Here is a 14,660-nt window from a genome sequence, read left to right as displayed (position 1 = left end):
GCTCTCGGAAAACAAACAAATTGGAAAGGCGAACTTACGACCATCGTTTTGAAAATTCATTGCAAAGGTAACAATGTTACACTATGCCGCCTGAACAAACAGAAAATGTAGAGATTGCAAATATTAACTCGTTAAGCGACTCGGATGATTTACGTGTCTCAAGATTGAAATAGTGCGAGCATTTGATTTCCAAGTATGCAGGTATCTGGTACAAACTGGTCGATACTGCTGGAGCATTACAGAGAGCGATGGAGAAGTTATGCAATGTTGACTTTCTTTAACTGCGAGTTAAGGAGGGGCCTACTATTTACTTTCGGGGTTAGGCCAGAGGGTTAATCACTCGAATTAGTCCACTCGAAGACTTTAACCCTTTTGAGGGCTACTTGATGGTTAACGTGTTCAAAAATTAGATACAGAAGCTCTGATGGTGGCTGAAGGTTAGAGTTTACAGAGATTAGTTCTCTCAGAGAATAGTTAGGCCACTCACTAGATCATCAGTGGATCAACCACTCATTAGTGCACCCAGAGACTAATCCATTCAAAGGTTAGCAAATGACTCGATTAAAAAAGATTAACCACAGAGAAGGAAAACCTGACTTAAATAGTAAATAAAGAAATTACTTACCTGTCCTTTAAGCGGATCGTAGAGACGTTGAATGAGCTGCAGACAGGTCGACTTTCCGCAACCCGATCCGCCGACGAGGGCTACGGTCTCTCCGCGATTGATCTTCAGATTTAAGCCTTGGAGCACCTTCACGTCCTTTCTAGCAGGATACTGGAAATGCACGTTCTTGAACTCGATCTCTCCGGTGACGGATGGAAGTCTCTGGCCTTCTTTACTCAAACTGTCGATCGCTGGCACGTGATCGAGCACTTGGAAGATAGCTGCTGCCGAACCCCTAGCTACGGCGAACGCTTCGAGATGCGGCGATGTTAGACCCATGTTCTGAGCACCAGCCAGCACACCGAAAAACACTATCACCAATACTGCTGGTGTGTATTCTTTCACCTCCTTTGGTCTGTCTTCCAGAATCAGCTGGACACCGTACCTATTAAAGACCATGGAAATTGAAACGACTTAAAACATAGAAATTAAAATGACGTACAAAATAAAATATTGCTTAGAATATAAATTAACATATGAGTACTTTTGTGAGAATAGACAGCAGTGACCTTGAACTAAGTTTGAGTTAGATCACTTTGGATTAGCTCAATCCACGTCCTTGTGATAATTTGAAGACTGCAATCTTAAAACTGCAATGTGGATGTTCAAGTACTCCCACTTTGTTTTCCTCCTTTTGTCCCCGTAAAAAGAGTCAACATTTTAGACAACAGGAAACAACTTTTCGAGTAAAGATCGTTTACACATCGAGTCAAAGAAGAACATTCAAGGTCGGCACTTTCAGCGGCAAACAAAGCCTCACGCCACGCAATGTCTCCCTTTTAAACCAAACAGCTTTTGCTCGAAACATCCCTGGCACAATGTAAAAGCAACATGGTTGACCCGTTTCTACCCCGCTCATGGGTGTTTGCTCTCCTCGAAAGCATTTGCTCTAGAAATACAGCCCTAACGTCTACGAATCTATCGACTAACATATTTCTGGAAAGCCTTCTCGGTAAATAAGCGTCCAGTGGCCGAAAGGCTCGAGGAACAGCAATCTCTACGTTATCTGTCGGCCCACTCGGTTATATAAACAAAATTTTTGTTTGTTTATCCACGTTTTCAAATATAAATAGAAATTATCTTTGCGAGAAATGCTTTCCAATTTAATCCGCTCGATTCATCAAACTGATTACTGATCAAAGCAGTCTGTGTATTTTATCTGCTTCAGGGCGACACTCGTTTCTTTTGAAATATACAAGAAATTACAAGGATAAAACTCTCTCGCCGCACTTAAAATCGATCCAATCAACGCACTCCGGTCGTATGTAATTGAAGTTACTTGTGCGATTCTCAAGTGATTAATGGGAAATTACAAAAGCAGCTTAATAACAGAAAATCAAGCTTTTGAAATATCGAATCAGAACTCATGTTTCATTCATTCTTCGAATTCTGACGAAGCTGAAATAAATCGGACTGCGGATGTTTAGAAATAATACACCGAGGTATAATTCAAGTTATGCATAAATATAAATCGTGCACAGTAAGTCATATTTATAGATAACTCATATTTATAGACTACCCGAAGGTTGTGCATAATTTTTACTTCGATAAATGCATAAACATACCAAAAGGCTATAGCGTAGCTGATGTATATGATGAACCACATCACGCCTCCACCGACTCCGGACCACATTCCACGTCTTATCCCGGTCTTCTCGGCTGGGACAAGCTTTTCGGCGTATCTGTCCACTTCTTTCTGCTCGCCATTGAACGCAATCACTGTCCTAATGGCGCCCAACACCTCTTCGGCTACGCTTCCAGCTTGGCCGTACGCGGACAACTCTTGTGCCGTCAACGAAGATTGAACTTTCGCCACCACTGCAGTGGCAATCACGATGATCGGCGCACAACTTAACACCACGAGCGTTAGTTTCCAGCCGTAGACGAACGATATGATGATCGAGGAGATGAAGGAGACCATCAAGTAGGTGAACACGCCGAGCTTCTCGCCGATACCGTCCTTCATTTTGTCCAAGTCCCTGCGAGACAAATGGACGATTCCATCAAATGGAAGATTCGATTCTTAAGTTAATATGTTAAGCGTAAATTGTTGTAAACTGTTACGCATAAACAAATAGTTTGAACTTTTAAAACAGTCGATGTGTCCCATCAGTCCCGACACCGAAGCTGTTAGATGAAATGTATGCTCCTTGAGCTTAAAATTACCAAAGAGGGCACCTTGAATGCACGGTAATTAGATTTCGTTAAATATAACCCCGTTTGTTACATTGCAAGATAATACTCGTTGGGTGCTTTCAAGGTGACCCACCGCGTAAGATAAAACTTTAATTAATTCTCTGAATGGTTGCCCGACGTCTGTGTTATTTTCGTCGCCAACTTTCGATAGAAGCAACGTGAACTTATACGCTAACTGCGTACGCGGTAAATCACCTTCAACGAAATGGCAACGAGCCTGGTCTCGAAGTTCCGTGAAAAACATGATTCAGAAAATTTTCAGACCGATTAACGAGCTGTGTCTACGTGTATCGTCAGGTGTCAGTGACCCGAGGTCATCAGACTATTATCTCACGACAAAGTTTCGAGTCATTGAAACGAAGCTTCCTGAAGCATGTACGCCCACGAAGCTTGCGTACAAAGTGTGTCGTAAGCGTTTGCAACATTGATGCATTCTCTAGAGATTGAAATAAAATTGTCTATCCGAATTTTGCCTCGATGGTAATTAGCGTGTTACGTATCGTTGACTTTCCGCTAATTACATGACCGCAAACAGAGACATTGTATCGAGCAAGGATACGGAGTTTCGCGAGAACGGCCACCTGTTGATGAGAGGATCTCGTTTCCTGAACTTTGCTCGTCCCTTCTCAGCCAGGACTCTCCACGACGCGTTTACATCCGTTCACGGACTTCCAGATCGAAGATATTCCTCTTCGAGCTGGATCGCGGTGATAAAGTACGATTGCTTAAGTAGATATATATCTTTCTGGCTGCTCTAACGCGATTCGCAGGGTTAACTTGGATTTTTTAATGAGAATGTAATAAACTTAATCGCTGAGTTTCATGAATATTTGGTGGATGACGTGATGACACGATTAGTTAAGGATTAGAATGTGAACTCACTCTGTGATCCTGCTGGCGAAGTTGGTCGACGTGTTGATGTCGTACCATGTCATGTCTTGCCTGAGAACGGATCGCAGGAACATTTTGCGCACTCTGACGATTTGTCTGGAAGCTGCGATGTTTAACAAGTCGACCGTGAATACGGCGAAGACGAATTGGAAGCAAGACAGCGCTGCAGAAGATACGCCAAAGGCCACCGAGTCATCGTAAAGCGCGATCATCCTGTCTTCGTACGACACGTTAGGTCCTCTAAATCGAAAGCAATTGCAAATTACACTAGATCCACAATCTCCAAACGATATTAAAAAATACTGAACTTCGGTAGGGCGCATAAATTGTATAAATTAATCGAAAGCCACTGAAACCGTCAGTTGAATTTTCTAATTTCTGGAATTACAAGCTAACGCTATTCGTCATGTTTAAACATAGAAATTAATTAGGAAGGATTATTGATAAAAGTTTCTCCATGTGTACAAACGGATTAACGGTGCTTATGCAACAACCTAACATTATCGCATCTGATCCCTTGTATCCTCTTATCAAATACGTTAATCCTCTACACACTTGTGTAACTTTAATGAATTACATTAAACTTATATTTCCGGCTTTATAATTTGCTACTGACGTGTCGACCATAATTCGTGCTGACATTTGAAAAGCACCAGAACGTTGTATTATATCGTAGTAGTCAAATTTAAGTAGCTGATATATTAAATAAGTGAAAGTAATCGTATATAATGCGACATATCTACAATTTGGCACCTAACATTAACGCAATTTAAAATCGTTCTTATACAACTATAAAATTTATGACGATCATAATCCCCTCGACAAGTGACAAATTTAAACACCCTAATTGTTCCTTTCCATTAACCTCATAATCCACTACCCTCGATAAATTTGATCCCGGTCCAAATTGAACCGCTTATATTAACCCGAACTATTTCATCTTTTTTCCATTCAAACACACAAAACACACCCAAAGGAAACGCTCACCCTAGGCAAGTTCTAAAAATACGAGATTCAGTAGGCGTGTCTGGTTGCGCCAAGACTTACAAGACCTTTCCACCTCCGAACCACTTCAGAATGAGTGTCGGCGTACTCGTTTGGTTCTCCATGTTACGATCCACCAGCAACGTGGTGAATTCTCCGTATTGAATGGTCGAGATCGGGATGCAAAGGCCTGTCAATGTTCCCATGATCAGGCCACCGACGACCAACATCAGCTCCCCGCATGTTGCAAATCGAAACTGCGAACATAATCCGTCACCGATTCTCCGTTAGAATTTCATTTCGCTATTAGTATCGTTATATGGCCATTTACTAGGTTGCTGGACTGAGAGTTGGGAATTTGGGAATTGGGGAATGTGGGAATGTGGGAATGTGGGAATGTGGGAATGTGGGAATGTGGGAATTGAGGGATTTGGCAATTGGGAATTGGAGAATGGGGACATTGGAGAATGTGGGAATTGGGAAATGTGGAATTGGGGAATGTGGGAATTGGGGAATGTGGGAATTGAGGAATGTGTGAATTCGGAAATGTGGGAATTGGGGAATGTGGGAATTGAGGAATGTGGGAATTGAGGAATGTGTGAATTCGGAAATGTGGGAATTGGGAAATGTGGAATTGGGGGACGCGGGAATTGGGTGACGTAGTAATTGGGGGATGTGGGAATTGGGGGACGTGGGAATTGAGAGACGTGGGAATTGGGAGACGTGGGAATTGGGGAACGTGGGAATTGGAAAACGTGAAAATTGGGGAATGTGGGAATTGGAGAACGTAGGAATTGGGGAGTGTGGGAGTTGGGAAATGTGGGAATTGGGGAATGTGGAAATTGGGGAATGTGGGAATTGGGGAATGCGGGAATTGGGGAATGTGGAAATTCGGAAATGTGGGAATTCGGGAATGTGGGGATTCGGGAATGTGGGAATTCGGAAATGTGGGAATTCGGGAATGTGAGAATTCAGGAATGTGGGAATTGGAGAATGTGGTAATTGGAGAATTCGGGAATTAGAGAATTCGCGTCAATTACGTGCGTCAGATTATCGGCTTCGAAAGTTCCCATAAACCAAAACGAAGTTGCGCCGGTGACTAGTGACTGGACGACTTTTAATTAATCGCTCGCAAGCATCGACGTTATGTTAATTATCCGGCTGACGCGTAATTCTGCGAAATTCCGCCGCGACGGCCGTGCCGCAATTTGTCGCGAACTAGTCGAAAATTTCAGAAACATATTCTCGGATGATTTAGTGCGGGAGAACTTCACGGTTCTCTTTTTATTTCCAGCAGATTTAACCGAGGAGAAAATTAATACCGGGCTTGAGCCGGTGATTAATGAACGGAGGGAAATCAGACTGTTTCTAAACAAAAAACAAACACGATCGATCGATCGATCCCCGGGAAAACCGCGAGCTCGGTTGACATCTTCCTGCGTTTTCCGAGCTTTCAAGAATGTAAAGTTCGATAAATATTTGCTAGGGAGCACTTACGAGCTTGAAATAAGGCACAGGCGGTAAGGATGGCTCGGTCGGGGCCGGTTTATCGTCCTCCTTCGTTTGCGGTGGCACGAATTCACTGTGGACACAAAACAATATTGATTTTTAATCAAGTTTCCATTCACGAACGTTTCCGTCATCGTATTGTGTTATTCTTTTACTATATGTTCGCGCGATACGTGATCGACTATGCATCGAAAAGTGCTGCCGGATCGTAAATAAAAAGAACAATAGTTTTAATCAAATACTTTTAATTTTTAAACGCTAAACAATCCGGAAACACCAGGCGCGAACACATATTTTCTACGAATAAATAAACTTGTTAAATTTATACGATTCTTCTGGGTCTGAGGACTCTCTTTAATTATTTCCACGACTTTCAACAAAACTCCGCAATGTCCTATACTTTTCTGTATGTTAACAATAAAATCATCTGTTAAGAATCGTACATCGGTTTGCCATTCTCTTGTAGCATATACTCAGTCTCCTCTTTATCCTTCTCCGCGTCTTGGAGCGTGTCTGAAATAAAATATACAACGTACCGTACACACATCCGACATATTATTCGACAGTAAAATTTGAAAGCTCGCCTAAAATACTCCACTAACATTTCCGAATTCCCACATTCAGCAATTCCCACATTTCCCAATTCCCACATTCCCCAATTTCCATATTCACCAATTCCCACATTCCCCAATTCCCACATTCCCCAATTCCCACATTTCCCAATTCCCACGTTCTCCAATTCCCACGTTCCCCAATTCCCACATTCACTGATTCCCACATTCCCCAATTCCCACACTCCCCAATTCCCACATTCCCCAATTCCCACACTCCCCAATTCCCACACTCCCCAATTCCCACGTTCTCCAATTCTCACGTCCCTCAATTCCCACATTCACCAATTCTCACATTCCCCAATTCCCACACTCCCCAATTCCCACGTTCTCCAATTCCCACGTTCCCCAATTCCCACGTCCCCCAATTCCCACGTTCCCCAATTCCCACGTCTCCAAATTCCCACGTCCCCCAATTCCCATGTTCCCCAATTCCCACGTCCACCAATTCCACATTCTCCAATTCCACATTCCCCAATTCGCACATTCCCCAACTCCCACATTCCCCAACTCCCACATTCCCCAACTCCCACATTCCCCATTTCCTACATTCCCCAATTCCCACATTCCCCAACTCCCACATTCCCCATTTCCCACATTCCCCAATTCCCACGTTCCCCAATTCCCAAATCCCTCCACCCTTTATTTATACATAAACAAAAATAACTGTTTCGTAACTGGATTATTAAACTCTGTAAAATAAAGCTACATTCAGGTTGTCTCAAAAAGCGTTTAACGAGGGAATTATCGACGATGAGTTCAATTTACCCGGAACAAAATAGAAAGCCGTCGAAAGTGAGGAACACTAAGGGGATTCAACAAGCAGTTTTCTTGTTTGCAAGTTCCGCGAAGATCGATTCCCATTATTCTAAGGGATAATGAACGATCCAAGTGGCACGTTGCGTCGCAGACTATCATAAATCAGCCCGGAACAGCGTGTAAATCGACGGTTCGCGCGTATCGGCGCGAACACGCGAGGATGCTCGTCGGCGCGTGAAGGAAAAACGGAAGTTTCTCGCCCGTCACGGTGAACCAGGGTGAAACCGAACCCGAACCGGGTCTGGACTTCGTCGAAGTCGGGATATCTTCCCGTGGGGCCTCCATTAGCAGCGTAATTGCTGTTCGAAACTCCTGCGACGAATCTACGATCGGCATTTTCTACGGTGAACGCGAGAGGCTGCCAGCTGCACGGCCTACAGTGCTGTAACGCGGACGAATTTACCCCCCGGGGCTGCTATACGCGCTCGAAAACTTCCGCTCGTCGATTACGCCCAACTTTCCCTCCTAACAACGCGTCACTTTGACGAACCCCGACAATTGTCTAACAAACTCGAAAACATTCATCCTCTTATTCGATGTTCAACAATATTCATTACATTATTTCCATTTCTGTAAATCGAGTAATGTGTTAATAAAAATATCATGTAGTATGTGTTTTTGAATTCGTCTCGATGTCCTCTAAAATTATGAATAAAAAAAAATGTATGTTCCTATTTAAAAAAACCCAAAGATTCCCACATTCGACCCAAACCCGGTTTTCTTACAGGTGACACCCTGTACATATATGTACACGATGGATATTATAACATGATCATAAATGATAGCGATCTATGAACTGATACGATAGTATGTAAATTGTACAGATAAAAAAGCTGTGCAATGTAGTACTGCATCTGATAGTATGTAAAAGTTGGAAGTTGTCAGAGGTTATCTGCAGTAGAAGGATACTTTGATGAATGACCATCGAGCGATCATTGATATTGAACGAGAGTTGACTCGACTTCGTTATCAGCGCTTTTCATCTTCCGAATCAGTCAGACAGGAACGAAACACGCTCGCTGATCGAGATTTATAATCGCGCTATATTTCCGCGATTCAAATGTACCGATTTTAGGTAAATTGAAATTCGGCTTCGACTCGTTGTGCGCTGGTCATAACGCGATGGTAATTGCTTTTTCAGCCACGGAGCGTTTGAATAATTTAATCGACTGACCCAGGCTCGATATAATCGAACGAGATTTCCGTGAATTATTGCGCGAACGAAAACTCGTGAAACTATTCTCGGAGAAAAATTCGCACGCGCTCCATCTGCGCCCGTAGTTTCCATCATCTGTCGCCACTCGAACCGATCAATCTCCCGAAAGTTTCTCGCCAATGTTCCGCGGCGACGACCAAATGCAAATTCTCGTGGCCCGATCGCCGGCTAACGATAACGATCCATCGAGGAAACCGTTTAAATTCGTCGCGAGTTTGTTCATCGAACACGTCGGCACAGAAATAATTTAATAATCCAGCGGGAATATTATCGAACGCACGATTCGCTTTCCGATCGCCCACGATCGATCATCGACGATCGGGAAAAAAGAAAATCGCCATTTTTCAACTCATCGATCATCGAACATTATGACCATCGATCAGATAACTTTACTCGCCCCTCTTTAACCCTGGTTCTTTCGAAACTTCATTCGACGTATTGTCGATAGTCTGTGTATTGTACGGTGGACACTTGTTTTATTGCAACCTTTGAATAAGCACATTCCCCAATTCCCACGTTCCCTAACTCCCACATTCTCCAATTCCCATATTTCCCAATTCCCACATTTCCCAATTCCCACATTCCCCAATTCTCACATTCTCCAATTCCCACATTTCCCAATTCCCATATGCCCCAATTCTCACATTCCCCAATTCCCACATTCCCCAATTCCCACATTCCCCAATTCCCACATTCCCCAATTCCCACATTCCCCAATTCCCACGTCCCCGAATTCCCACGTCCCCCAATTCCCACGTCCCCCAATTCCCACGTCCCCCAATTCCCACGTTTCCTAATTCCCACATTCCCCAATTCCCACGTCCCCGAATTCCCACGTCCCCCGATTCCAACATTCCCCAATTCCCACATTCCCCAACTCCCACATTCCCCAATTCCCACGTCCCCGAATTCCCACGTCCCCCAATTCCCACGTCCCCGAATTCCCACGTCCCCCAATTCCCACGTCCCTCAATTCCCACGTCCCCCAATTCCCACATTCCCCAACTCCCACATTCTCCAATTCCCACATTCCCCAATTCCCACTTCCCCCAATTCCCACATTCCCCAAATCCCACATTCCCCAATTCCCACATTCCCCAAATCCCACATTTCCCAATTCCCACATTCCCCAATTCCTACATTCCCCAATTCCCACATTCCCCAATTCCTACATTCCCCAATTCCCACATTTCCCAATTCCCATATTCCCCAATTCCCACATTCCCCAATTCCCACATTCCCCAACTCCCACTTTCCCCAACTCCCACATTCCCCAATTCTCAAGTTCCCCAATTCCTTCAAAAGACTACGCATTGAATCTCCATCCGTTGCATCCCTATACACTAGTTCTACGCGACGTATCATCGAAAGAACATCCGGAGATACACTGTTCTATGGCAATATAACGAGAATCCACTGTACCAATATTTGTAAATGCATTATCCGTAAAATAGAATATTAAAACAACGTTGAGTGTTGATATAAGATATGATAAGGAAGAGGTACTTACACTTCAAGAATATTTTTTCCTGGCGGTGAGAGTTTGTTTTTTGGGGTTCCATTTCCATACCCTGCGCTTTGTCGCGCGGGTTGTTTGCTGTCCACTGATAAATTCGCCGTGTCATCGCGCATTCTTAATTAACAACTCTGTAATCAGAAAAACAGAACATAAGAGATTTATTGATCAGTTGATTGCACAACAATCTGAAGTCTTTGCGCCAGAAATGACGATTCGTTTGAATACATAACGTTTATCTGATAAAGGAAGGTTATTTTCTGCGCCAAATGTGTCGTCTCAACAGAGCTTTAAACGAGACATTGCGTCATTTTGTATTGTGTCGCAGATTTCGATACCTGTATTATGACGTAAGTTGACACGTAAATAATGATACATCAATTTGCAGCTTAAAGTCTTATGAAAATAACTGCGGGAGGTTTTCATGATCGTTCTTAATACTTGTTGATTACAGTGATGGATTTTGAGGAATAAAATTTAAGATTGAGAATGGAATTAAATGTTTTGAATGATTACTTCGAAATAATAACTTCATCGGTTCATAACTAATGAACGTAAATCAATAAACGTAATTATTAACCCCACTAGAGTGTTATTAGTCAATATCGTGCATGATATTGTTATTGATGGGTGTACTTGTTATACATTCAGTTAAATCAATCACGTTGTTCATTAATATTTCAACAATGTCACGAAGGTTAACGGCTGATAACGCACGATAGCGCGTTAGTAATAATTATTAATTAAAAACGTCGATGTGGAATTCGAAGCATCGGAAAGTTTACTTACAAATATTTTCAACTTCCGAGCTCAAAGTGTAGTAACAGACTATCCTTAAAAATATACTTCGCGTGAGTAAATACTATGTGGAGTTAGGGTGAAGATAAGTTAACAAGGCAGTTCAATAAGTTCCACGATAAAATATAATAAGTATATAAGCGATCAAATATTTCTTTGCCACATTGGTCGGAAATTTTCTGAATAAATTTTCCGCGCAACGAGCCAATTCGCAGAAATTTCCGTTGTTCGATATTCCCGTCGATTTCGCGGGTTTCATCGAATAGCACCAAGGCGTATCGAGGCTCGAAGCGGCCCATTTTCGAAACGTGCTGGCCCTTTAACTCTCAACGAACGCGGAACAATCAACGCGGCCTGCGGAAACTATAGGACATGAAAAAAAATAAAACTGGTCTGCAGTCTGGTGACGGGATAAATTAAGCCGGCTGACGTTTTGATTGCCAGGGCCGTCCTATATTTGTTGCGGTCAATATTTGCCCGTGTGATCCATTGTCCTCGTTCGATTCGGTACAACCATCCGAGCAGCGTCTATTTCGTCCGTCGAAGCAGCCCGGGCTTTGCGCAAACTGCAATTAGCAACGATAATCCAGAGACAACAAACTCTATTTACCTTGGTCATTATCCACTGTATCATGCGTTTACCGTACAGGATATCCAATCTAAGCGATGATTAGAAACTGCACTAATCCGTGTTAATTAATCGATTGACCGACGGAACTTACGATTATGTCTCCCTTGATCAACGATCACGTTTCGATCAATGGAACAATTAAAACGCTCGAATCGTGAGCTGACAAACTGATTTACACGCGTTCGCTAGGCGCACCGCTCGATGGCGCGTGCTATTGTACACCCGAATCGATCAAATTCGTGTCAAATACGCGAGAGAACTTTCCGTGTGCGTAACTTTCAAATTTTATCCATTTGCAAATTTCTAAACCTTCCTATTACACAATATTCTTATGTTCCCAGATAAACTCCTTAAAAAATCAATATTAATATCCCCTCGAAGTTAAATTAAAAACAATTGTAAATAAAATTGTATCGCTCAAACGTCATCCCGGTAGAAAAACACATATTTAATTCCACATATCAATTTGTACTAGCAGATAAGTAAATGGACTTCAATCGGATATTTCTAAACACGATATTCGAGTACTCGAAACGTCATCATTGGTCCAGTATGATAAGATCCTTGAAGTTAATGTAGCGTGCCATAAAGCGAGACGAATGCAACTCGATTCCGATCGAAACCACAGCGTTAACGTTGAGAGCGCATTTCGCGGAAACTTTCTTACTTCTAATTGCCGTTCTAATTGCCGAAGGAACGACCTAACGAAAGCAACAAAAAGCGGACAAATTGTTATCTACAAACAGGGTTAGAGAACCCCTAACCGTTCAAGAACTCCTTCTTCCTTTTTTTCGCCGGTGAGAACGAGGTATGAACGAGGTCGAAATACTTTTAACGGTTAAGAGAGTGGCGCTAATTGTCGAAAGGGTCCTAATGCCGCCATTTATTCGTACTCGAATTGAATCGAGAACTGCCTTTGTTACGTAGCTACGTTAATTTATATAACGTAATTACGGAAGGGTATGTACAATTCAGGACACCGAGACAGGATGGTCTCTTTCTGTCGCGATCAATGATAAAAGTCCCGGGGTATCTCTGTCGTAATGAAGATCGAAAGCACTCTGAACGAGACTTCGTTGAGCAAACGAGGGGAAGCCAATAAAAAATAGAAAAAGAACCTGTCGCCCTTTTCATTTCCAGCCCCGTATCTTTCATTAGTTGTGCTCTTTGATCAAACGTTCCTTTGTTATGGCGTCTCGTCTTTCATCAACCGACAGACAGTACACCTTCGATAACTACAGGCAACGCTTACAACCGGAAGTCTACTATTGCTTACGTCTACAGTCGATTTTCAATCTCATCTTACAATTTCAAGATTTCTCCCATTACTCAAATTTTCAAAATTGACTGAGTTATAGAGGTACACTTCTTTGCCAAACTTGAAGGTCCATTATTTGTTATCAAATAATCAGTTACTGTGGACCAGATACTTTGAGCCTTGCGAACCTCGCCTACCTTACAATTTCAAGATTTCTCCCATTACTCAAATTTCCAAAATTGATTGAGTTACAGAGGTTTACACTTCTGTGCCAAACTTGAAGGTCCATTATTTGTTATCAAATAATCAGTTACTGTGGACCAGATACTTTGAGCCTTGCGAACCTCGCCTACCTTACAATTTCAAGATTTCTCCCATTACTCAAATTTCCAAAATTGATTGAGTTACAGAGGTTTACACTTCTTTGCCAAACTTGAAGGCCCATTATTCGCGACCAAATAACCAGTTACTGTGGACCAGATACTTTGAGCCTTGCGAACCTCGCCTACCTTACAATTTCAAGATTTCTTCCATTACTCAAACTTTCAAAATTGATTGAGTTACAGAGGTTTACACTTCTGTGCCAAACTTGAAGGTCCATTATTCGTGACCGAATAACCAGTTACCGTGAACCAGATACTTTGAGCCTCGCGAAAGATGCAATTTATTCCAAATAACCAAAGAATAATTGTTTCGAACGAGTGAAAGAACAAAAAGAGATGGGAAATAAATAGCAGCCGTTTTATTAGCAATTCTTTAGCTCCGTCTTCGGCAAGAATCCGGAGCCGAGAGGCGAAGAATAATAAAGAGGCCACCAGGGATTCACGTTGCTCGGTCAATTTCGAGTTATCCTATTTTACGAGCACGCTTTCCGATTTCATTTGTCTCCTCTCCAATAACTCTCGCCGCCCTCTCCAACAGCCAGACCATGCCAGCATTGCACCCGATCCAATTTTTCCTTCATTGCCTCGTTGACGAGCAGTTTATAGAATTTCCCCTTCGTTACGATCGATGCGACAATAAATTGTCCCCGAAGCTGCAGCCGCTCGATGTCTCGTGCCGAGAGCTGCCTCTTTCTCGCGGCTCGTAAATCATCGACGAGATATCGCGACACCGGATGTCACACGGAAGAAGCCGGCCAACGAGATACGGAAATTCGCTTGCATCGTTTTGTCGCTCATGAACCTGCCAATCGATTGCTCATTAACGAATGTTCCTAATCGAGCGATTTTATCGATCGGCTTCAACAAGTGTCTGCGGAGAAGACACGTGTCCCGTGGGTCCCAGCTTCTTGATAATAAATCCTGCGAGTTAGCTTTTCTTTAGGACGTAAATTTACCTTAGTCTAAATTAAAGCTAAGCTTAGGCTGAGAAAATCTAGGCTCGGAACTTATGTTCTTGGTACCCAGGCTCTGTCCACAATGTAAGATCTATAGGGCTAGATTTATGCATCTAAGTTCTCCACAGTAACTAGATTAAAACCAAGCTCTAGCTAGAAGTTCCACCCAGATCCTAGGTTCTCTTAGACTTGATCAGATCCTAGATTTTAGATCCTAAGTTCTACTGA

General features: G+C 42.7%; 1 protein-coding gene across 5 annotated transcripts in view; it reads right to left on the bottom strand.

The window, feature by feature from the left end:
* Positions 1–14,660, bottom strand: part of Mdr49 (Multi drug resistance 49) — a 61,261-nt gene that overhangs the window by 11,280 nt on the left and 35,321 nt on the right. For 3 of the 5 annotated variants that reach the window (XM_012281347.2, XM_003701466.3, XM_012281349.2), the window contains 7 exons: positions 10,401–10,537; positions 6,688–6,757; positions 6,233–6,317; positions 4,799–4,992; positions 3,743–3,991; positions 2,230–2,643; positions 626–1,049 (listed from right to left, as the gene is read on the bottom strand). In XM_012281347.2, coding sequence (XP_012136737.2) covers positions 626–1,049; positions 2,230–2,643; positions 3,743–3,991; positions 4,799–4,992; positions 6,233–6,317; positions 6,688–6,757; positions 10,401–10,515 — 1,551 coding nt within the window. In that variant the 5' untranslated portion in view covers positions 10,516–10,537. The remainder of the gene's footprint in view (positions 1–625; positions 1,050–2,229; positions 2,644–3,742; positions 3,992–4,798; positions 4,993–6,232; positions 6,318–6,687; positions 6,758–10,400; positions 10,538–14,660) is intronic. The other 2 variants (XM_012281350.2, XM_076538041.1) reach the window with 1 other exon arrangement.

The sequence above is a fragment of the Megachile rotundata genome, chromosome 12 (genome assembly GCF_050947335.1).
Source record: "Megachile rotundata isolate GNS110a chromosome 12, iyMegRotu1, whole genome shotgun sequence".
NCBI classification, from domain to species: domain Eukaryota; kingdom Metazoa; phylum Arthropoda; class Insecta; order Hymenoptera; family Megachilidae; genus Megachile; species Megachile rotundata.
The sequence above is the reverse complement of the archived record's forward strand: the minus strand, read 5'-3'. Positions and strand labels throughout refer to the sequence as shown.